Source organism: Crocuta crocuta, unplaced genomic scaffold, assembly GCF_008692635.1.
Source record: "Crocuta crocuta isolate KB4526 unplaced genomic scaffold, BGI_CrCroc_1.0 scaffold408, whole genome shotgun sequence".
In the NCBI taxonomy this organism is placed as follows: Eukaryota; Metazoa; Chordata; class Mammalia; order Carnivora; family Hyaenidae; genus Crocuta; species Crocuta crocuta.
This window is the reverse complement of record NW_027527444.1, coordinates 4,899,312-4,922,873: the sequence shown is the minus strand read 5'-3', so window position 1 is coordinate 4,922,873 and position 23,562 is coordinate 4,899,312. Positions and strand designations below refer to the sequence as shown.

The following is a 23,562-nucleotide window of genomic DNA, read 5'->3' as shown; positions in this document are numbered from 1 at the left end:
CGCCCCCCCCCCCCCCCCCTCAGAGACACTGGTCCTAGCTGCTGGCTGTGCTCTTCACGCAGAACCTGGACAGCAGTGGTTCAAAATCAAGGTCCCAGCTGACCAGGTGGCCCGTGTCTTTACCTGTATGTAGAGAATGTGGTGGGAGAAGCCAGGGCCCCTGGCACCCCCCGGCCTGGCCGGGGCTGCTCCCTCACTCTTGGGCTGGCCTCTCTCCAGCCCAGGCGCCCGGGGGGTGGGTGTGCACTGCCCTGGGACGCAGGCCGGGACCACATCTTGGAGCCTTCTCTCTGTCTGCAAGAATTCCGTTGGCTTCTTAAAATTATTTTTTCATGTTTATTTTTGAGAGACAGAGTGCAAGTTGGGGAGGGGCAGAGAGAGAGGGAGACACAGAATCGGAAGCAGCTCCAGGCTCCGAGCTGTCAGCACAGAGCCCGACATGGGGCTCGAACCCACGAACCGTGAGATCATGACCTGAGCCGAAGTCGGACGTTTAACCAACTGAACACCCCTGTGCCCCAAGAACCCTCTGTTTTCAAGGACCCACAGGCAGCACCAGCATGGAGCGGCGCCGCAGCACTTCGGCCCCAGGTCGCAGCCCCGCACCGTCCACGGAGCCTCCGGTCAGCTGCTAAGTCAAAGTGCCGAAGGCCGAGTCTGACCAACGACCACTGCCTCTCCCGGCTCCAGGGTTCTGTGACTTCTCTGGAAGTATCTTTGAACTCGCTGAGCCCTTGGGACTGTTTGTTTTTGTTGTGTGAACGTTCGCGCTGCCTGCTGAGCAATGACGGGAGACTTTCCCTGCGGCCACCATGGGCATCTCACGGTAACAAGGCCAGTACTGCCACTTGAAGAGTGGAAACGCCTGGAGACCTTGAGTGACGCACCCCGTCCCTGGAGGCTGTGTGGCCTCCCTCGAGGAGAGAGCCCGTGGTCACCTCCATCCCCGCACGGTCCTGGGGGGCACCCGGCTGCGGTGGCGTTTGTTTCTTAGTGACCAAATCATGGCCATCTCAAATCTGCGTCCCCGGGGCGCTCCTTCCTGGACGCATCTTCTGCGCCCTCCGGGCCTGCGGTGGAGTTGCCTGGAGGTTCCGGTCGGACTTACTACTTACTCTGCAGGTGATTGTCCCCCGTGGGAAAGAAGTGCTTACTGACACCATCTCTCTTATTAAAAGTAGCCACTGTTTCTGTGGCTGCGGCTTGTTTGTTTTTAAGATTATGAGAAACCTAGCTGGATTTTTTAACAAACTCATCGTGTGAAAGCCGTGTGTGCGCCAGACAGCACTGGGGATGGTGGCCAGATGCAGGGGACGCGCAGTGGCGCCCCCCCACCCCCCGCCACCCTCACGGCGGCCTGTGTCTGACGTTCCCCTGGCTCTTTGGGACGCCCACAGCCCTGCTCCCCGAGACCCACGGCTCTGGCTGGCGGAGGGTTTGTGCGGCGCGGGGCTCTGTCCCGGCTCCGGGCCCACGTGTCGTGCCTTCCCTGGGAGCTGCGCCCAGAGAGCTCTCCCTATGGTGGCTGCTGCCTTACGAAGGTCTCCAACACTGAGGAAAATGGCAGCCGCGCGGAAGGTTCGGGAAAACACGTGAGCGTTGTGTGGGTGCGTGGAGCTGGTGGGGGCGGCGCTGGGAGGGAGCAGCACTGGGAGGCCGACAGCTTTGGAGCGTCTGGCCCCGCGAAGGCATGTTTAATTCCTGTCCTGGGCTCCCATTCGTTTACGGACTCTGTCCTGGTGTCGTTAGTTTGATGGCTCCAGTTACAGTGATGTTTCCGGGGGCAGAAGGTGGAAGTCNCCACCGGGTCCCCGTCTCTGAGTGCCGCGTGTGCCCAGTGCAGAGCCGCGAGGACCCTGCAGTGACGGAACAGAAGCTCAGTCCCCCGGAGATTTTCCTTTACATCTGGAAGCTTAGTCTTTGGGAGTCTGGTCAGAGAAGCAAACCCTTTTCTATTAACCACATACTTTACTTTTTATATGTGATTTTATTTGTTACCTCCTGCGTGGGCTCTTACCTGCTGGGGGAAAGGGGGGAGCCACACAGCGGTTGTTACCCCCCACCCCCCAATGCCTGACCGCAGTAGCAACCTCAGAGCGCAGTCACACCCTTCCCTGCCTCTGTGACCCGTCTTCTGAGGAGGAAGGAAGGAGGCCTAACTCAGCCTGCACGTTGCATGGTCCTGAGGCTGGTCCAGTGTCACCGCGAAGCTCGGTCCAGGGGCCTTTTTGTGAATGTGTGTGTGTATCTGTGTCTGCAGTGTACATATGCGTATGTGCGCACGTGTGCACAGATGTGTGTATGTGTGTGTATCTGTGTCTGCAGTGTACATATGTGTATGTGTGCGCGTGTGCACAGATGTGTGTATGTGTATCTGTGTCTGCAGTGTACATGTGTGTATGTGCACGTGTGCGCAGATATGTGTGTGTATCTGTGTCTGCAGTGTACATATGTGTATGTGCGCACGTGTGCACAGATGTGTGTATGTATCTGTGTTTGCAGTGTACATATGTGTGTGTGCACGTGTGCACAGATGTGTGTATGTGTGTGTGTATCTGTGTATTGTGTGTGTGTACATGTACGTGTGTGTGCTGTGTGCATGTGCGTGCCCGCAGGGGAGACCCCCGCGTGCCCCTAGGTGCGCAGGCCGGGCCGGGCAGGGGGGAGGCCGCGGCCGCTGGGCAGCACTAACGCCCTCGCTGTCCCCCAGGAGCTGTGCCGGCAGCGCATGGCCACGCGCACGTCGGAGCGCCCGGAGGGCCCGCACACGGCCCGCATCAACAGCGTCTCGTCCCAGTTCAGTGACGGGCCGGCGCCCAGCCCCTCTGCGCGGAGCAGCACATCATCCTGGTCAGAGGAGCCGGTGCAGCCGCACATGGACATCTCCACCGGCCACATGGTCCTGGTAAGGCTCGCGTCCTCNCCCCCCCGGCCCCCCAGGTCCCATCCCTCACACACCCGCCACTTCAGAGCCGTCAGCAGCAAGCCCGCCTGCCGGGCAGCTGGCCGGCCAGAAACGACGACCTGGAAAGTCCAGACAATGCCCACCCAGCCCTCCCAGGTGAAGAGAGGATGAGACTGTGTGGCCGCGGGGTCTCCCCCAGTCTTGTGCCTAGAGTGCACGCGCACCCTGGGTGTCTTGTTTTCAGTGGACGCCTACTGCGTGCACTGCCGTCATCCATCACTCGTGGCGTCTTCCCCTCTGGAGTGGCTGCCAAGTGTGGGTTGGGTCGATGAGTGTCCCTCACCTGCTGCTTCCGGGCACAGGTGGGGGCATGGAGCCCAGCTTTTTTGTAAGAAGAGGCCCTGGAGGCCCTGGGTGGAAGCCTCCGCTGTGGGGCCCTCCCTCCACGCTTCGGGGGACAAACTGTCCCCATCCCGTCTTTCCCCAAACTGAGTGTCGTCCTCGAGGCCCCGGGCGTGGAGAGGCCGTGCACGGCGCTCAGTCCAGAGTTGGGGTGAGTCTCCTCTTACGTGACGGGTTTTCCCCTGGAAGTTCAGGCTGCAAGTCTTCTGCTTGCAGAGCTAACACGCGGCCGCTAGCCGTGACCTCCCGGGGACCATTCCAGCGACGAGAAGCGAGCCCTGGACTGTGGCCCGTGACACGGGAACACACCCCAGATCCGGGCAGTGTTTTTCATGGTCTGGTCTACGTCCCCGTGCCTGTGTGGGACGGGCCCTACAAGTGGTGCTTGTTGTCTCGAAACACTCATCTGCTCACCGACAGGGTAGTGAGACGGCAGTGCACCAGCAGCCTCGTCCACTCCAGCTGCCACAGCAAACTCCGCAAGGTTCCGGCCCCCAGAGTCCCGGGGGCTGGACGTCCAAGATGGAGGAACTGCAGTTGGGTATCTGGGGAGGCCCCTTCCCTTCGCAGCCAGAACCTTCTTCCACGGCCACCCGCCTCCTGGGAGGGGCTCCGGTGGCNCCCCCCTCATTCCCACTCCCGGTTCCTGCCCCAGCCTTTCCCCCCGCACCCTCACCCTTGGTGGAAACGGGGTCTGTGTATGGGGCTCTCAGCACTTGCTGCCTCATGCAGGGTCCTGACTGGGTCCTTTGACCCAGCCTGACGTGTGGGTTCAGGCCCTGCATCATCCTGCCCCGCGTGTCTGTATCCCAAGCACCCCCTGTGCAGACCCCAGAAGCCTGCAGCCATTGGCCCAAGTGAGCCAGGAGCATTTTCACAAAAATTCTCACCCACTAAAAGCAGGTAAAATGACTCACCCTTTAGGCCCTCAAGCCGTAGTCTGTTCTCGTGGGGAACGCGGAAGGCCACAGAGCACACTGGGCTAGGCCAGAGTCACGGCCAACAGTAACTGGCGCTCTTGTTACTGGTTCACGGATGGCCCTCCCCCTCCCTAGCACGGCCTGTAGAAACCTGGCGGTCCGAACCTCAGGAATGTGCCGGAATGCCTGACCTTCTAACTCGTTAAGCCTACAAGGAAGGTCATTCTGAGGTGATCAGTCAGCTCGACCCTGCGTAATGAAAGGTCCGTGTTTACCAGACAGCTACACAGCGACCTTCCTGAAGTCCACACGAAGCGCTCGAGGACCATCCGATAAACGACACAAAGTCCAGGCAGATCCCAGGGAGCAGCCGTTCCGATGCCCGCTGCTCCCCGCGCCTCGTGCAGATGCGACATTGTACATCACGGGGAGGATGAGACCCACGGCAGAGCTGTTTACATCGGGACAAGGGGTGGAAGCAAGGAGCACCCCACACAGTAGGGAGGGCGTCGGCCAAGGTGTCGGGAAAGCATACGAATCACGAAAACCCGCGGCCAGGGTGCGAAACTGGAACGTTCTCTTCAGCAAAGGATGGAATGCATATTTGAAGGAATATGTGACATGGGAAGTCAAGCCAGATGTCCGTCCCTGGTGTCCAAGTACCAACCATCAGGAGCAGCTGACCTAGGGGCGGGGCTGACATGGGCCGGGCTCACCTGAGGGTGGGGCTCGCCTGGGAAGCAGGTTGACCTAGCGTGAGGCTCCTCCGGGGGAATCAGGCTCAGCTGGGCTTGTCCCCTGGTCACTTTCTGCTGTAGAGTCCGGGGCTTCCTGTGCAAGGTGCTGTGAGCTCCTGCCCGGAAGGCACAGGAAGAGAACTCTAGAAATAAATGCCCCACCCAACGAGCTGGTCTTCCTGCGCAGACCGGGGCCATCAGAGCTGCCCTGCTGGGGCACCGAAGGGTCAGCTCAAGATAGGGGTCCTGGGAGGCCGGGTATGTGGACCCCAGCCTTTGTGGCGCTGAGGGAGGCGGTGCTGGGTCTGGGTCCCACGAGCTTGAGCCACGGCCGGGTGGGGAGTGGGGGCACCGTGAGATTCCCAGATGGAATGAGATTCTGAAGAACGTTTGCAGGGCAGCAGGGTGGTGCTTCCTCAGGACCCCTGCAGAGCTCTAGAGAACAAGGGGCCCCTGACTATCGTGAGCATTGCTGTGTCTGGAACGTGTGATGGGGGTGCCGGAGGGAAGGCATCGCCTTTGGACTTGGCAGTTAGGAAGGTCGTTTGCATATCACGTGTGTTCCCAGAGGCGGGAGTGTGGTGCTCTGTAGATGCCAAGAGCAGGTCAGGGTCCGGAGACCCGAGGACACGGGCGCCTGCTGCGAAGCAGGTGTAACAGAGAACGCGCGGCCGCGAGAACGCATGAGGAGCGGCCAGGATGCGTCTACGCCAGCCTCCTGCCCTTCTGCACAGGCTGGAAGGCCGGGGAGCAGTGTGCAGGGAGCAGACACACGGACGGAAAGTTGGCTTGGTGCTGTCCCCATTACGACTGAAGGAACAGAGATCCGAATTCAGGAAAACATCGCTGGATGGTCTCATAAACACGCCTCTGCCCATGTTGAGGGTCAGTCATGCTGTGATTGCCCTTCGCCCTCCAAGAGCGAGAGGCAGGAATGGGCGTCACTGCACATTCACGCAGCAGCCACAGCTCAGACCCCGAGAGGTGGGAGCCGACGGCAGCCCCGTCCCCCGGGTGAGGACGCCGCCGCCGAGTGCTGGGGTGAATGCACAAAAGTGCGGGTCCCCCCACCGGGAAGGTCTACAGGCTTCCCCAGGGAGAAGACAGGAGCGAGCTGACGGAGCAGGTTTGGTGGCTGGCGGCTGCGGAGAGACGTGTGTGCAGGGGAGCAGGGGAGGTGTGCGCAGGGGAGGGGAGAGGCGTGCACCGCTCCCCTCCCGCCACACCCAGTGCTCCCCCAGCATTGCCCCCGTGTCTCTGACCACCTGCCTCCCACCAGCCCAGGGTGTCACCCACGGCACGAGTCCCTTGCCCACGTAGGCGGGCGGCCCAGAGACGCTGGGCTGGAAGCCACTGGGGCAGCCTCGGCGCCTTCATCTTGAGAACTGGCACTTGCCGCTCTTCCTGAAAGGACTTGGTTCTGTGGCCCCTGGCGGCCCTCCTCCCGTGGCCCTGCTCTCAGAGACCCGGGGGAGCACACACGGCTCGGTGGCCCGTGTCCTCACGGTGACGGTGGCCGGCGCCTCCCCCAGAGCCATCACTAGTGCAGGCTTTCTGTGACAAGCAGGTAGTAGCTGCACAGAGCCCAGCGCTGCCACGGGACCCTGCGCCTGGGAGACGGCTCCACGTGAGGGTACATGACTCTGCTCCTCGTAACAGCCCGTGGTTTTCCGTTACTCGGCGCACGACAGTTTGTTTTCTGCTGCTCAGGGTAACAGCTTTCACCCGCAGATTTTCAGATGACACGGCTCTACAAGACCCCAGGTCATTGAGGATGCCTCCCGTTTACTTCGAGAGGTCCTGGCAAACTTCCTGCCCGAATGTCTGACTGATGGGCCCTCCCACTGATGGAAGCCGGTGCCTGTGTCCCCGGACACAGCCGTGGGCACTGGGCGGCCTCCGTCTTTCCCACTGTTGCGTGCACGTGCTATTTTAAAGCATTTTTAATTTACATTTCTCTCGTCGTGGGTCCGATGGGGCAACCTTTCCTGCATTTGGGAGCCATGTACCATTCCTTCCAGAAGTGTCCCTCAGGGCCTGCCGGNAGGTCAGGGTCCGGAGACCCGAGGACACGGGCGCCTGCTGCGAAGCAGGTGTAACAGAGAACGCGCGGCCGCGAGAACGCATGAGGAGCGGCCAGGATGCGTCTACGCCAGCCTCCTGCCCTTCTGCACAGGCTGGAAGGCCGGGGAGCAGTGTGCAGGGAGCAGACACACGGACGGAAAGTTGGCTTGGTGCTGTCCCCATTACGACTGAAGGAACAGAGATCCGAATTCAGGAAAACATCGCTGGATGGTCTCATAAACACGCCTCTGCCCATGTTGAGGGTCAGTCATGCTGTGATTGCCCTTCGCCCTCCAAGAGCGAGAGGCAGGAATGGGCGTCACTGCACATTCACGCAGCAGCCACAGCTCAGACCCCGAGAGGTGGGAGCCGACGGCAGCCCCGTCCCCCGGGTGAGGACGCCGCCGCCGAGTGCTGGGGTGAATGCACAAAAGTGCGGGTCCCCCCACCGGGAAGGTCTACAGGCTTCCCCAGGGAGAAGACAGGAGCGAGCTGACGGAGCAGGTTTGGTGGCTGGCGGCTGCGGAGAGACGTGTGTGCAGGGGAGCAGGGGAGGTGTGCGCAGGGGAGGGGAGAGGCGTGCACCGCTCCCCTCCCGCCACACCCAGTGCTCCCCCAGCATTGCCCCCGTGTCTCTGACCACCTGCCTCCCACCAGCCCAGGGTGTCACCCACGGCACGAGTCCCTTGCCCACGTAGGCGGGCGGCCCAGAGACGCTGGGCTGGAAGCCACTGGGGCAGCCTCGGCGCCTTCATCTTGAGAACTGGCACTTGCCGCTCTTCCTGAAAGGACTTGGTTCTGTGGCCCCTGGCGGCCCTCCTCCCGTGGCCCTGCTCTCAGAGACCCGGGGGAGCACACACGGCTCGGTGGCCCGTGTCCTCACGGTGACGGTGGCCGGCGCCTCCCCCAGAGCCATCACTAGTGCAGGCTTTCTGTGACAAGCAGGTAGTAGCTGCACAGAGCCCAGCGCTGCCACGGGACCCTGCGCCTGGGAGACGGCTCCACGTGAGGGTACATGACTCTGCTCCTCGTAACAGCCCGTGGTTTTCCGTTACTCGGCGCACGACAGTTTGTTTTCTGCTGCTCAGGGTAACAGCTTTCACCCGCAGATTTTCAGATGACACGGCTCTACAAGACCCCAGGTCATTGAGGATGCCTCCCGTTTACTTCGAGAGGTCCTGGCAAACTTCCTGCCCGAATGTCTGACTGATGGGCCCTCCCACCAGCTACGTGGAAGCCGGTGCCTGTGTCCCCGGACACAGCCGTGGGCACTGGGCGGCCTCCGTCTTTCCCACTGTTGCGTGCACGTGCTATTTTAAAGCATTTTTAATTTACATTTCTCTCGTCGTGGGTCCGATGGGGCAACCTTTCCTGCATTTGGGAGCCATGTACCATTCCTTCCAGAAGTGTCCCTCAGGGCCTGCCGGTCCACCGGCTTCCACTGCCCACGTGTAGCCACCATTTACGTGGTACAAGCCACGGATGCTGGCAAGAGTTCACCAAACTCGACGTTGTGGTGACACCAAGTCAGTCTCGCCCCACCTCCGTGCGCCCGATGAGGCACCCATGCGAGAGGCTCTGATAGCGACCAGTTTGGGTAAATTTCAGTGAGAACAGAAAAGAACTGTCTGAAAAGTCTCCCTGCGACAAAGGTTCGCGCTGCCGCAGGGGAGGCAGGCTCATGCCTCAGAGCCGCGTTTCCTACGCATACGATCCGTGGGCCAGGGCCGCGAGCCGGGCGCCGAGCAGGGGTGTCCTGCGCCATGACAGCGGTAAGAGGAGCCCAAGGGGCATGAGGGCCGGGCTGCTGTGGGGTCTTTGGGCCTCCAGGGACCCGTCCTGGGCAACACACTCGTGCCCCCTCGCAGTCCCCGAGGCCGGGGCCCCCGGGGCCTCCCTCCCCACGCGTGGATGCCGTCTTCTCCCGCGTCCTCGCTGGCCCCCCCTCTGTGTGTCTGTGTCCGGGACACCAGTCACACCGGATCAGGCCCCCCCACCTCCCTTTACCTTAATCACCGCACGAAGCCCCCATCCCCAAATACGGTTGCGTCCTGAGTTGGGGGGTTGGGGCTTCTGCACAGGAATGTGGGGGCGCAGTGAGCCCATGACAGGGGCTGGCACTTGAACTACCCCACGTCCTGCAGCTTGAAGCAGGTGACAGGCCGCTGTCTCTCCTGTCGCGTCCTCCCTGCGCCGCAGGGGCTCAGCGAGCGGGAACACTGCCCCCTCCCCACGGCCGGCTCAGGAGGCTCCTCCGGCAGCTGGGACACTGGCCACTCTCAGTGGCTTGGTTTTGACACAAGGCAGAGAGTGTCATTTCTGTTGTCCAGTCTTTACTGGGGGCATGGGTTATTTATTGTATGTTTGAAGGGGAGTGATTTGCCTTGTTATTTTTAAAAATCTGCTTTACTGTTTAAAACACTAGGATGACGCTAGAATGCTCTCCCGGCTTGTTAGAATTTCTTGTCATGAGGTAAAACACCGTGAGTAAAGTCATGTGTCCAATTATATTTGTTGAGTTAAATAATCAAACAGTAAATTTGGTAGCTAGTAAGTCTGTGAGGCAAAGAAATTGAAACTGATGCCCAAAATAGGGCGTGGGACACATTCATTCCTATACATACGCACGGGAAATGTCTCCTGAGTGCACAGTGACCTGCTTGGACTTCCCCCGACTGCCCTGACGGGAAAAGCCATGAGAAGATGTGTGTCCTTCTGGCCCCTTCGGTCACCCCAAGACCTTCTAGATTTGCAGGAAGGGTTCAGGGGAGTGAGGGGCAACAGGAGCATTGCAGGCCCAAGATGGAGTAGTGGATGGCTCATGTTCAAATGAGCGTGCAAAACTAACAATATGTAAAAACTAGTTTTTGAAATTGCATTAAACCTGCGGTTCCACAAATGAGGCATGCATGGGCGAGCTGCACTGACTTTTGCCCACCTTCGTATCCTCAGCGTCTGGCTCAGCTCTCACACATAGCAGGTGTTGAATTAAATTGTCTGAATGCCCGAGTGAAGCAGATGGTACGTGTTTCGCCCCTGAGAAGTTTGCCATCTATCTGAAATGAGAAGGGCTTAATATCTGGAAAACACTGGGCGCGGCCAAATGCCAAATCGAGCTCTTTTACGGGAAGACTTCTTCATCCTTCGTGAAGGCATGGGGTGGCGGGGGAGACTGAGGAGGTTCTGGGCGCAGTCTTGGTCGAGGAGGGAGCAGCTCTCTGGGTGGGCGGGAGACAGAGTGGGCAAGGGGACCGCCCTTCGGAGCCCCGGAGTCAGTGCCCAGGCTGGAGTGGACGGCGGGTGAAAGAGGAGGCTAGTGCGACCTGGCCGCACACCGCACTCGAGTGTGTGCCTGATCTATACGCAAGCACTGCGGTTTCTGGAACAGGAAGAGCGACAGCCATTTATTCACTTGTTCTCTTACTTGTGTCCATTTGCTGGAAGGTGAGAGAATATATGTGACCAGCAAGCCAGGGACGGACAGGGTCAAGGCCACTGTTCTCTGATGTGTGTCTGAAAATGATTTTACTTAACTGTCACAGTTGCATAATAGATTAGCCAATGGTCAAATTCTAGTTAATTTTTTCTCATTACTTTAAAAATGCTGTTTTCTCTGGCACGGCAGCTGTTGAGAAGGCCGTTTGTGACTGCCCCAATGGCGGCTCCTTTGGGGCTCACTCTGCTTTCTTCCTGAATCATACACCTTTGTCGTTCTGGGATCTCGCCGGGCCCTGTCTTGGTGCAGACCTATTTTATTCTTATTCTGCTCCAGCTTTACTGCGTTCCTACATCGGAGAGTCCCTGTCCTGCAGCAGTTCACGGGAATGACCAGCCATTCACAATTTGCACTGACCATCTGTGTTCTCTCCTCTGGCGGGTGCACACGGCATCCACGCCCCCACGGTCCTCCGTCTTCCACGCTTCCTCTCGTGTCCCTCCGTCCTGCCCCCCAGGGGATGTCCTCAGGTCCATTGTCCGGTTCGCAGTGTCTCTCTTCCGCAGTGTCTAATCGACATGTGGCCTGTCCACTGCATTAATAATTACAAGGAGCATATTTTTCATCTGTAGTTGTTCTACTTATTCTTTTTTGAATCTGCCGCCATATTGTTCGTACGCTGTCGATCCTCACTACACTGCCTTCAGTCATTAAAGATGCATTATTTGATTGTTTCTATCTAATGCTTCTATCATCTAGGTTCTTATGACTCTGATCCTGCTCTTTGATGTATTTGCTGACTTGCTTATGAGGGCTTCTCATCTGGTGGGTTCTGTAATTTCTATCTTTTGTGGTTTTGTGTAGCTGCACTGAGGATGTTTAACTGGAGAGAGGTTCTGAGGTCATTTGGCCATACACTCTGGGCTACCATCAAACCAGGACCATCATTTTATCAATTCCTCACCTGGAGATTTTTAGACCACCCGCATACTGTAACTTTGAGCCTCAGTCCTAGGTGAGGCCAGTGATCTGAACGCCTTCCCATTCCGAATCCAGGTGGAAATAGGTATGCTTTCTTGTGGCGTGGGCAAGCTCTTTTACTGGGAATGAGGTCTTCTGGGGGGGTCCTTGGTGTGGGGGAGCCCCCACATCCACATCTTCCCTCCTGCCTGGCCAGGCTTCCCCAAGACCCCACATGGACAGAAAAACCCAAGACCCTGGCTGGGTTTTAGGTCCAGGAAATCGTCTACCCTGCTCTCCCTCAAGGGCTCGAGTGTCTTTGGGTCATGAGCTTCCCACTGGCCTCCCTCTTCGTTTCAGATATCTGGGGGTTTCCCTTAACCTTGTAAAAGGCTGACTCTGCCATCTGTGCAGCATTTCTGCACATCTTGTGGTCTCTTGGGGTCACCTCACCCTTTGTGACTCTGGGACCAGAAGACTTAATGCAGGCTGAACAAAGGGGACGCAGAGTGAATGGTGCATTGCTGTTTGGTTTCATGTTATGTCAACAGTGGCATCTGAGAACCAACTTTATGTTCTGCTTAGTAAGGAAAGACATCTGAAGGTGGCAACCTATTGTCACAAAAAGCCAGGCAGCGACCTCACGCAGGCTGGGTCCCCCATTTCCCTTTCTATCTGCTCGCCAAGGGGTGACCTGGGTCTGGAAATGCTCGCACGCCCGTCTGTGGGGGTGCTTTGCTGGGACGCCGGCCGGCGGGGGGAGCGGGCAGCCGAGGGGACCCCACATGCTGACGGCTGATGGCCCTGGAGAAGTTCCAGGCGGCACACGTGTGGTGGTGACGGTGAAGGCAGCTGGTGGCAGGGGAGGCTCCAGGCTCCGTGGCTGCGCTACGCGGGGACAGAAGAGCAGGCGGGGTGACAGCTGACAGCACACTCCCTTTTCCTCCGTCAAACCCCGAGAACCCGTGGGCGGGTAAGGCAGGCAGTCCAAGGCACAATCAGCAGTTGAGCTGGAAAAAGATTAGAAGTATGGTTGATAGTCTTATCTCTGACTCTGCACCCTAGAAAGGGAAGGTCATTTCTGGTAGATCAGTTCACTTCTCTGCTCTCCTTGGAATTCCTCCCTTCAGAGGCATCGAGTGAAAAGTGCTGGGCGGTCGAGTGCCGGTCACGGCGGCTGAGGACTGAGCCCCCCTTCCGTCCACGGAGTGGGGGAGCGCAGACGACGGGGCCCCATCCCCCACCGAGCCCAGTGAAGACAAATGTTGAGCTTCATGGCCCTGGGGGGGCTGGCTCCCCGCCTTGCCTGTTGCTCACAGCAGGCAGCCTGTTGGCTTTAGGAAATTAGGAACCAAAGCGCTCTGAGCTCTTTAGAATTTCTGCAAGTGCTTTCTAGTAAGTGCTGTAGAGCCCAGCATCTCCCACGGTGATACGGGAGAGGACGTTCGCGCCTGTGAGCCTCTCCTGGGCACCCTCCACTACCCTCGCTGGAATTCTCCGTTCTTCCTACGCGCCCCATCAGAGCGTCCGGTTCAGAACCCGGAAGTGCTGCTCAGAGAAGACCCGATGAGGGGCGGCTGGGGGCTGTGTGGGCTGGCAGGCGGCAGCCCCCCCGCCCGGGGCCCTCCCGTTGGTAACACTCTTGTCGTCTTCCAGCGAAAACGGTCCCCTCGGGACACTTTCGTGCCAGGCGGGTGAGGGTAGCGGTGTTGGGTCTTTGAGGAGACAGTCTGGTCCGGTGCCGGGACTTGGAAGTGACTGTCCATTTGGGCAGCGTGGGGGACGGCCACCCAGACACACACATCTGTCTGCTGGCTCGCGGCCGGGAAAACAGCTCCTCAAACACTGCTTGGAGGCGCTCTGAGGAGCCCGCACAGCCTGAGTCACAGATCGCCAGTGTAGACACAGCCCACGGCACCGCGTCTCGCTGGGTCTCACCCGCCAGCCCCCACAGTGCCGGAGGGGACGGTGGGCGTGGCTGCTTTGCGAGAGCCTGTGCTGCTGCTAGAATTTGTGACCAGAAGGCCTCCTCAGGGTCTGGTTTTCTTCGACCTGCGTTTTCATGACTCGTTTTTCCTCTCGCAGCCCTGACTTTCCCATCAGCCCTTTGGAATCCAAGGTTGGTTTCCGGCTGAACTTGGTGCATTAGTGGAATTCCTAAGTAACTTGTGGCTTAAAGTATTTTTCGTCTGTCAAAGGGACACGGTGGCAGCTGAAATCAAATTCTTTTCTCATTTGATAAAGACTGTGTTAATTTATGCAGATAGAAACCCATAAAACTATTTGCAAACACGTTCTTTCATCTTGTTCAGGTAATTTATGACGAATAAGTAGAGAGGTAGCTTTATCAGACAGCTTCCTTTCCAGTTGGACTGTGCAGACTTCTCAGCCACATCGAAAGCTCAGGGATATTCTTTCTCGAGTAAAAGCTAACACCGGTTTCTGCGCTAAACTGTAGTCAAACTTTGATTTTGCAGATGGAATGATTTGCTTCTTGCCGAGCACAGAGGCTTCAGGCCGCTGAGGCGGGAGTCTTCGTGCACTTCCTTCCGACTTTCCCTCTGTGGGGAGGCGATGTCCCATTGATGGAAGTCGGACACCTTAGGAGTAAGTGCTTGCTTAGAAAATAGCTCTGCCGGGACTTTCAAATGCCACGGACAGACACTTTAAACTTCCAGAAAGCAGAAATTAATAGAAATAGCATGCAACGGAATTGTTTTTTCTTCAGACTTGTGTGAATTGAAGGANTCAGAAGACCAAAATGACAGGAAAAAGGGAAACACACAAAAGATATTTGGTAAAGGCAGGTGGTCTGGATGAATAATGTGCCTTTCATTAACATAGTTCCCTTATTAACTGTATAATTAATTGTACACAGCCCAGGGAAGCGATGGAAATTGCATTTTGAGATGTATCAAAGCGGACTTACGCCTCAGACTTCCATGCAATTCACCATTAATGAAGCCAGTGATGGAACCCTCAAATCTATAATTATTACTTACTCTTTGAGTGACAAGCAAAGAATTTTATCAGCAGAGTTTTAAATGAAAGGGGATTAGCGGCTAATGTTGAAATTGTTAATCTTCTGTCTGAAAATAATTTTGAAGAAAATGTTTTAGTGGAAGGAGAGGTCTGAGAAAAGCATTTGCCATTAAAATCGCCATTTTCTGCTACTCTGTGCGCGTTTGTCCCCGTTGACAGCAGGGTGCAAATATTTTTGAAAGTGAATGAATATTTTATAGGATCCAGAGGTGCTCACGCATTCTAGGGATGGATTATGCAATATTCCCAAATATCCCGGCGGAGGTGAGGGAATCCAAAAGCCAGCCAGGAAAAAGAGCCAGCACTGGAAAAATTAAAATCTGTGAGCACATTCTAAAAGAGATGGAAATGTGTTTAGTGGGAGAGAGCTGTGCCTTTTCCCCCTTCCAGGTGCTCCTTTGATTTAAGATCACAAGAGCAAATATTGTCGGAGGAAGCTGTTACACGAAGCACTGGTGTCCATTTGTCCCAAAAGATCTCACTGGTGACGCTGCCGTGGCTGGGACGCCAGAAACCCGTGGGTCCCCCACGCAGGGGTCCAAGTTAGAGACGGCGGAGCTGTCGCACATTCTCCAGACGAGGTTCACACGGCAAATGTTTATTGGCCACCCAGGCCGTGCCAGGCTCCATGCCAGACAGTGGACAGGCTGCAAGGGGTAAAATAATTGGCCTATTGGGAATTCCTAAAATGTATCTTACATTTATTTCGTTGGCCTGATTTTTCCCACCGACTTGATGGCACGGACTCAAATACTAAGTTGATAGTGCCATCTGGTTAGAACTCACGTCACTGTGAACAGGAGAAAGGCAGCGTGAGGCTTCTAGACGCTCGGGAAGGTTGGTGTGGGAGGGACGGTCCCTCTAGGGCCTTCGGCGAATCCCACATGTGTTCCGGGCTGAAGGTCACGCTGGCGCCCCTCGCTGACTGGGGGACAGGCCGGCGGGACGCGGGCTCTGCTGTGGTTCCTTGGAAGCTCTGAGCTGCCCCCACGTGCGGTGCAGATGTGTTCTCTTGTCGTTTCCTAAACATTCTTGTTTTCTCACACCTGACGTCTTTTTGGTTTCAATCTTTAAAACAGAAAAAAAACGTATTTTAATGCACTGGTCCTGACACTTTGCTCCAGTTTGTGAATCTCTCACGGGATTTTGTGAGCAGGCATCTGGGAACCTGCTCGTGATTGTAGTAGTAGTTTAATCGCCAGAGTCAGCGTGGCCTGAAAGCGGTAACGCGGGTTTCCAGCCCACCAGGACACAATTCGCTCAAGAGGGTGACGGCGGGTGACAGCGGGCTCCTAACACAGCTGCATTCGTGTTCGTGCGTGCGCACACATGCGCACACCTTTGTCTGCGATTTAGAATGCAGGATGATTTTACATTTTAAATTTTGGGTTAAGCTATTGACTGTTAATTTTCCGTGGTGCTTGGGGCAGGCTTCAGTGAGATTTTGTGCACTGCAAAGATGAAAACCGAGCAGTGCTATCAAATAGCTGAACGTTTTGTCCATCCGGCCAAAGCACGGAGGTTGTTGGAAATAGGGATTTTACTTAGACTTTGACTTCGGGGAAAGTAAGGCTGTGACCCTGTTTCTCAGCCGAACACAGCAAGACCTTTCTCCACTGTGGTCATACGACAGATAGAAGGGTGAACGAATTTCAGAATCTTTTATAAAGTGACGGATCACAGGAATTCAGGAGTATGGGGACGAGCAGGTCGGATGATCTGATGAGCAGACTAAAATCCCGTCATTCGCTCTGTGAGTGAATCTGGGCAGTTCCGCCCCTGAGCACAGGACTCATCCGCCCACTCCTCTGTGCCCTCCGCCTCCCTGTTGTCTCCAAACGTCAGCCCCTGTCATCCGGCGTGCAATGGCGCATCGTGCGCACTTGGCCCCCACCTGCAGTGAGAGTGCGTTCTGAAAGCATCTTTACCGTTATGCACCTTCTCTGCTTAAAACATGCCAGTGGCTTCCCACTGCGCTTCCCACAGACCTCAGACGCGCCCGCGGCCACCTGGCTCCCTGGGGACCCTGGCACCATCCCCCCTTGCTCCGGCCGCCCTGGGCCTCTCTCTGTTTCCGGACCATGCCGGGCCCCTTCCCACCCTGGGCTCTCACCCTGGATGGTCTGTCTCCCTGTAACACCCCTCGGTTTTTGTATGATGAGCCGTCCCTTCCCACCTTGCAGGATGCGCTTGAGAATCCGCTCTCCAGAGGGGCCTCCCCTCCTGGGGTCTGGACCCCGGCCTCCCGCCTCACATCACTTTCCATCTCTACGTCCTCTGTTCTTTTTTTCTTTTTTTGCTAAAATATTTGAGTGTTTACATGCTGCAGGCACGTTCTAGGTACTTTACACGGTTACCTCTCATCGATCCCATGAAGTATGTGTCCTGTGTTCTTACCGCTCTCCGCTCATCTGACGTTTTCTTCCTAATATTTGTTTATCTGGACCTGGTCTGTTCCCCAGCGAAAGANCCACTGTGGTCATACGACAGATAGAAGGGTGAACGAATTTCAGAATCTTTTATAAAGTGACGGATCACAGGAATTCAGGAGTATGGGGACGAGCAGGTCAGATGATCTGATGAGCAGACTAAAATCCCGTCATTCACTCTGTGAGTGAATCTGGGCAGTTCCGCCCCTCAGCACAGGACGCATCCGCCCACTCCTCTGTGCCCTCCGCCTCCCTGTTGTCTCCAAACGTCAGCCCCTGTCGTCCGGCGTGCAATGGTCCATCGTGTGCACTTGGCCCCCACCTGCAGTGAGAGTGCGTTCTGAAAGCATCTTTACCCTTATGCGCCTTCTCTGCTTAAAACATGCCAGTGGCTTCCCACTGCGCTTCCCACAGACCTCAGACGCGCCCGCGGCCACCTGGCTCCCTGGGGACCCTGGCACCATCCCCCCTTGCTCCGGCCGCCCTGGGCCTCTCTCTGTTTCCGGACCATGCCGGGCCCCTTCCCACCCTGGGCTCTCACCCTGGATGGTCTGTCTCCCTGTAACACCCCTCGGTTTTTGTATGATGAGCCGTCCCTTCCCACCTTGCAGGATGCGCTTGAGAATCCGCTCTCCAGAGGGGCCTCCCCTCCTGGGGTCTGGACCCCGGCCTCCCGCCTCACATCACTTTCCATCTCTATGTCCTCTGTTCTTTTTTTCTTTTTTTGCTAAAATATTTGAGTGTTTACATGCTGCAGGCACGTTCTAGGTACTTTACACAGTTACCTCTCATCGATCCCATGAAGTATGTGTCCTGTGTTCTTACCGCTCTCCACTCATCTGACGTTTTCTTCCTAATATTTGTTTATCTGGACCTGGTCTGTTCCCCAGCGAAAGAAGCCAGCCCCGTGAGGACAGACTCTCTGCTGGGTCATTGGAACACACAGGTGCCCCGGCCGTTCCGCTGTGCTTGAAACAGAGCCAATGATGAATGACTAACCCACTGAACCACCGACACAGGGCAGGGCTCTGAGACGGGAACACAGGCCTGGCCTCGCTCTTCCACGGTCACAGGAGAAGCCCAGCTTTCACTCCTCACATCAAGGAACCTCTCTGCCCTAAATTTAAAAATTAATAGCTGGACATGCACAGAAAAGATGGTGTAATTCTTTTAATTCTTTTCCATTGCTTGTAAGCATTCATCTTTGTACCTTAACCTGGTACCTTAATTTTTAAGATGTTCAATAAGGTAAAAAGAATCATAAAATCGTTTACTTAAGCTCACCAAGCTGCTTGAAGAACGACGGCCGGAAACGCAGAGTCTCCGCACACCGCCCCGCTTGTCCCTCTGCAGACGCCCGCTCTGTGGCCCCATGCACACACCGAGCGGTTGGCCGTGCTGGACGCCCCGCGGAAAACAGGGCACCACCCCTCCTCCTGTTTGGTCAGAGGCGAGGGGGACAGAACCGCTTCTGCCTCGAAGCTGATTCATTAGAACCTTCCCGGGACAGAATGTGTTCATTAGTAACAATATCCATCCAGGTTTTAGTTGTAAATCTTCATAAAATTGTCCCTTTGCTTTTCTACAAATCTGTCAAGGAAAGGTTAGCGGAAGCCGCAGACTTCCTTGAGGAGCGTGTGTCTCTGGGCCCGTGTCTGGCCAGCACCCGCTAAGGGCGACCCGCACCGGGTTCCTTATGTCCCGGTTCTGAGAAATGCGCCGCAGGCTTCCGTCTCCGTTCAAGATGTAACATATGATTCCTTCTGGTTCTGGGCTTCGTGCAAGATGCAGACCGCCGAGACCCAAAATTGCAGCGAAATTATAGTAAAGCTCCCCACTGGTTAAGTCCTGCGTAATCCGGATTTAACTAGTTCTCACGTCCCCTCCTCGCTGGTCTGTGCGACTTGCCCTGTCTCTCCCTCCAGAAGCACGTGGGTCTCGGGGACTCAGGCCCGGGAGTGGGGCGGGGTGGGGGCTCCCAGAAGTTCTTGGACAAACATGATGTTGTCTTCAGAGCTTTTGCCTCTTTTCCTAGTTCTTGCGTTTTTGTGTTTTATTTTTCAATTACAAAAAGGATTTTACATAAAACACGGAGTTCAGTGTCCACAGCCTCAGAACCAGCAGGCTCCCTTTGCTGCCCCTTCTGCGCTCGGTTCTGTCGCTGTGTTTAGTCCCTCTGTGCCCGAACTGAGTGTTCCCTGGGGACTTCCTCCAATCAGGGCTCCACCTGCAGTGTTTGAGTGCTTCTCCGCTACGCCAGCGACCACACCGTTCTCTCCGCCCAGGCTGCCGGGTTCCGGGGCATCTCCAAGTCGCAGGCAGACAGCCCTGAGAAGTTCTCCGGGGTCCCCGGGCTCCGTCTCCAGAGCTTTCCAGAGAAGGGTTTGGGGGCAGTGACGTTGGCTGACACTTGCGTGGAAACTGCTTCCGCTGCCCGCGCGAAGCCCCCGCGGGTCAGGCTCACACGTGTGGAATGTTCCCCCCTCAGAAGATTTCCACGGAAGCAGGGGGGGAGCTGCGTGGTCTTTGGTTCATTCCTCACGCAGACTCGTTTAGGCTTTTTGTGCGCACACCGCAGGGGCCGAACGTCCTTTCCCCAAGGACAGCACCCACAGACGGCCCAGGCGCGGGCTTCGAGCCGGCCTCGCCAGGGTCTGCGCCCAGCGCTGTTCTTAACAACATGGCGTGTGTCTGCTGCACATTCACAGAGCACAGCAGCGCGACCCCCACCCGCCGGGAGACCATCCGCCCTGGGCCGGCCCCCCCCTCCCGTGCGGGGTCACGCCTCACGGTCACGCTGTGTCAGACTCAGGTGGCAGCTGGCATCCCGCTGTGTGGTTCCTGAGCCCGGTTCCCGGTAAGCCTTGTCTAAGCTGAGAAATGGCAAACGACCCTCGGATCCAATCCTGGGTAGCGAGATCTGTCCTGGGAACTGGAACTATTCCGAGTTTTTGGTTTTGGATTTCGAGTATTGTAACACACCTGCGCATGGTACGGGTAAACAGCGTCTAAGTGTGTCGGACGCAGCGTTCTGTAGAGAGAGCTGCAGAGCCTCTCTTAACGAAGCCGCGGCCGTGGCCATGGGCCTGTGGCTGCATGAACTGAGCGACACCACTGGCCCCATGGAGCTGCCCCCTTCATCTTTCATACTTTGTGCTTGGAATTCAACCATTTAACATAAACATTTCCCTTTAATGTCATAACGAGGACAAGTCACGATATTTACTTTTTTTAAAATTTTTTTTAATGTTTTTATTTATTTCTAGGAGAGAGAGAGAGACAGCGTGAGCAGGGGAGGGTCAGAGAGAGAGGGAATCACAGACTGAAACAGGCTCCAGGCTCTGAGCTGGCAGTCAGCACAGAGCCCGACGCGGGGCCCGAACCCACGAACCGCGAGATCATGACCCAAGCGAAAGTCGGACGCATAACCGCCTAAGCCACCCAGGCGCCCCACGATATTTACTTTTAAAGACAGAAAAGGTCCCCATTTCCCCAAATGGCAGTGGAAACAGCTTCCCCCTTGCTCTTAAAGGCTCTCCTCCGCCAGCTGACCTTTCTGCGCAAGCCTCGGCCTCCTCACAAGGAAGGGCAGCCTACACGACTCGTACCCTTCCCTCTCACGAGAGGCTCCATGGCCACATCGGTCAGGCAACGCAGCGATCGGCGCCAGTGTAAAGAAAGTAACGGAAACAAAGCTTCACCCGCAAAACTTGGGTCTTCCCACACCCCAGCCTTCTTTAATGTGCCTCAGCCACAGCCGGAGGATGTTGCTTCTGCGGTGAAACAGTTTCGTCGGGACTCTTTCTTCTTGGTTCCTATCGCCCCACAAAGCAGGAGAGGCCCCCAGACGCCGTGAGGACACTGCGCCGTGCTGCCGGGACCGGCGGCCGTAGACGGTGACTGAGGGGCCCTCGTGCTGGTGTGTACGTGGCCCTCCAGCCTCCTGAGTGTCAGTACTTCGTACCGACAGCCATCCACTCGCACTTCCCACCCCTCATCGCTGGCGGTAGGAGAGCAAGAGTGACGTGTCCTGTCTCTGACGCGTAGCGGAGCTAAGCCCGCGGCCCCCGGGCTCCGTGTGGACTTGGCAGGGTGCCCGCAGCAGCCGGGACCCACGGGGCACCGACACGCCAGCGCTGCCCAGCGGGAGGGGCCCCAGCACCGCGGCCGAGTCAAAGGACCCTTGACGAGCCCGCACACCCCGTGATCCCTGCGTTCGGAGCCCGGCAGCAGCGCTTCTACCGGCACCGAAAGGCGGACCTGGGCTTCTTGAACATGGTGAAACAGAGGAGTTTTAGTAAGTGGGATTATTTCCTTAGCGATCCTGGAAGCTGGTCCTCGATGTGGACACTAAACATAAAAGCCCTGGAACCGTCTCTGGTCACGGCCCCGTCTGACGGCGCGGGGCCAGAAGCGCCGGGGGCCGTGACCGTCCGCTCTCCACACGTCTCTCTGAGAGGCCGCTGGATGTCGCACCTGCTCTGCCCGGCATTTTCCAGTGCCTCCTCTCTCAAGACGGGCCGTCAGACACCCCCCACCCCAGAAGCAGGAGTGAACAGAAGGGGGCCCGTAGAGAGGACGGGCTGAATTCTGGAACCATCTCTGATTTCAGGGTCGTACAACAGCCGGAGCACGTGCTGGCTCTGTCCTCAGGACGCAGCAGCTGAGTGCTTCAGGAAGGCCGCCGTCCCTCCTAAAAGGACACAGCCCTGAAGCTGCGACCTGCGGCTTTGATGGCGCTTCTTGTTACTCGTGTCTTTGGTGGCATCCGTGACAGTGTCACTACGCTCGCTGACAGAAGTGGCATGTCCCCAGTAATGGTGCCGCTGCAATGGCCCCTTGAACACCGCATTCGGGCTGCAGTCAGTGGCTGGTATTTGCAGAGACGCACTGTGTCGTGGTTCATTAGGTAACGGCAAATGTCCCCAGGACTGAGGTAGAGTCACGGGATCTGGAAGGGAATTGAAGAGAGTCCCCTTTCTCTAATTTTTTTATAATGTTTATTTTTGAGAAAGAGAGAGAACAGGAGCAGGGGAGGAGCAGAGAGAGAGACACACGCAGAATTCGAAGCAGGCTCTGGGCTCCAAGCTGTCAGCACAGAGGCCGACGCGGGGCTCGAACTCACAAACCGTGAGATCATGACCTGAGCCGAAGTTGGACGCTCAACTGACTGAGCCACCCAGGTGCCCCATCCCCATAAGAGACTCCCTCTTTTTCTAAAGAAAAACTGATACCCGCCATGGTGGCCATCCTTTCTGCTTATACACACTTTGTAGTTCACAAAGTGCATGTACCGACCCGGTCAACCCTCAGAAAGGCATACTATGATTCTCAGTTTATGTAGCAGTAAACTAAAGGTCGGTGAGGTTAGGTGGTTTGCCCAGAAGCACAACCCAGAAGCAGCTACGTGAGGACCAGTCCTCGTTGTTTATTACATTGTTAAGAAGTCTTTCAAAATCAGGTCCAGTGCCTGCTCCATTTCACTGCCTCCCGGTTCAGCAAAAGCTCCTTAGGCTTTCCTGAAGGCTTTGTGCGGGCGAGCCAAAGTCATCTCCCGCAGATGCCAAGTGCTCTTGTCATTATTAGCCAAACCCTGTTATGTTCCAGACTGTCCCAAATGCTCTGTATTTCTAGAAATCACTGTCTTGACCTCTCAGCATTGACAATTCGATCAGAAAACCCTGCAGAAAATCTTTAAGCCGTCTTGACAAACTGTGGACGTGTCTCTGAGCAATCACATTTCTGTCCCAGAGGTCTGGGGCTCCGTGTAAAATTACCCCTTAACTGTGGAGGCCCGTTCATCTGACACAGCGACACTGTTTGAAAAGCCATCTGGTGGCACATCATCCTTGTGACCCAGAAAGTGTTTGTGACCTTCCTGCCCATGGTTGGATAGTGTGCACTAGAAAAAAGAAGATGTGAGGGGGGACTGGGCCCGCAAGAGGGCGATGAAGCAGAGAACCTCCGACGGGCCGGTAGCTCATGAATCCGGCGTCCTTCTCACTGGGCAAAACCACAAAAGAAGTGCCGGCGCCTGGTCCACTGTGATTGCAGCCCGGGAAAGCCACGTTCTGGAACCTGCCGGCCTTTTCCCACAGATGGTGTGATCTGGGGATTACCGTCTGTGCAAGCACATTAAGCCTGGGTCCCAGGAAAGTATCAGAATTCAAGACGGTTCAGATAGCTCTCCCTCAGGATTCACCTAAAATCAGCTTGAGTCAAATCCCCCGAGAGAGTTCAAGAATATCGACATGCAATGCCAGGTTCTTCCGGCCAAGAACCCTTCAGAACCTCTCCCTCCGTCACCCAGAGATGCCAAGGGTGCAGTGAGCAGCTCTGAGAGATCAAAGACATGCTTCCGAACATTCCTTAGGAACCAGCCGTAGCCATCAGCATCAGTTTATCTAAGCTCTTCAGAATGAATCATCTAACACTGAGCACTGACTCTACACAGTGCCCGTCACAGGGGATCCCACCTGCATGTGTTGGGCTCCCTTCTAGTACTACTAACGAGTACTACTAACGAGTATTACTAACTAGTACTATTAACCATTACTCTGTGTGTCCCAGGGCTTCTTTCTCAAAGCTTCGATTCGGAGGTGCTCACAAGAGCCCGGAACAGGGCTGTGTAAAGTGATGTGTGTAAGACGGGTCCCTAACTGACAGC

The 23,562-nt window shown here is 56.3% G+C and overlaps 1 protein-coding gene across 1 annotated transcript in view; it reads left to right on the top strand.

The window, feature by feature from the left end:
- PTPRN2 (protein tyrosine phosphatase receptor type N2) overlaps positions 1 to 23,562 on the top strand; it is a 639,986-nt gene that overhangs the window by 555,711 nt on the left and 60,713 nt on the right. The window contains exon 14 of the mRNA XM_077761727.1: positions 2,711 to 2,905. Within this exon, the coding sequence (XP_077617853.1) occupies positions 2,711 to 2,905 (195 nt within the window). The remainder of the gene's footprint in view (positions 1 to 2,710; positions 2,906 to 23,562) is intronic.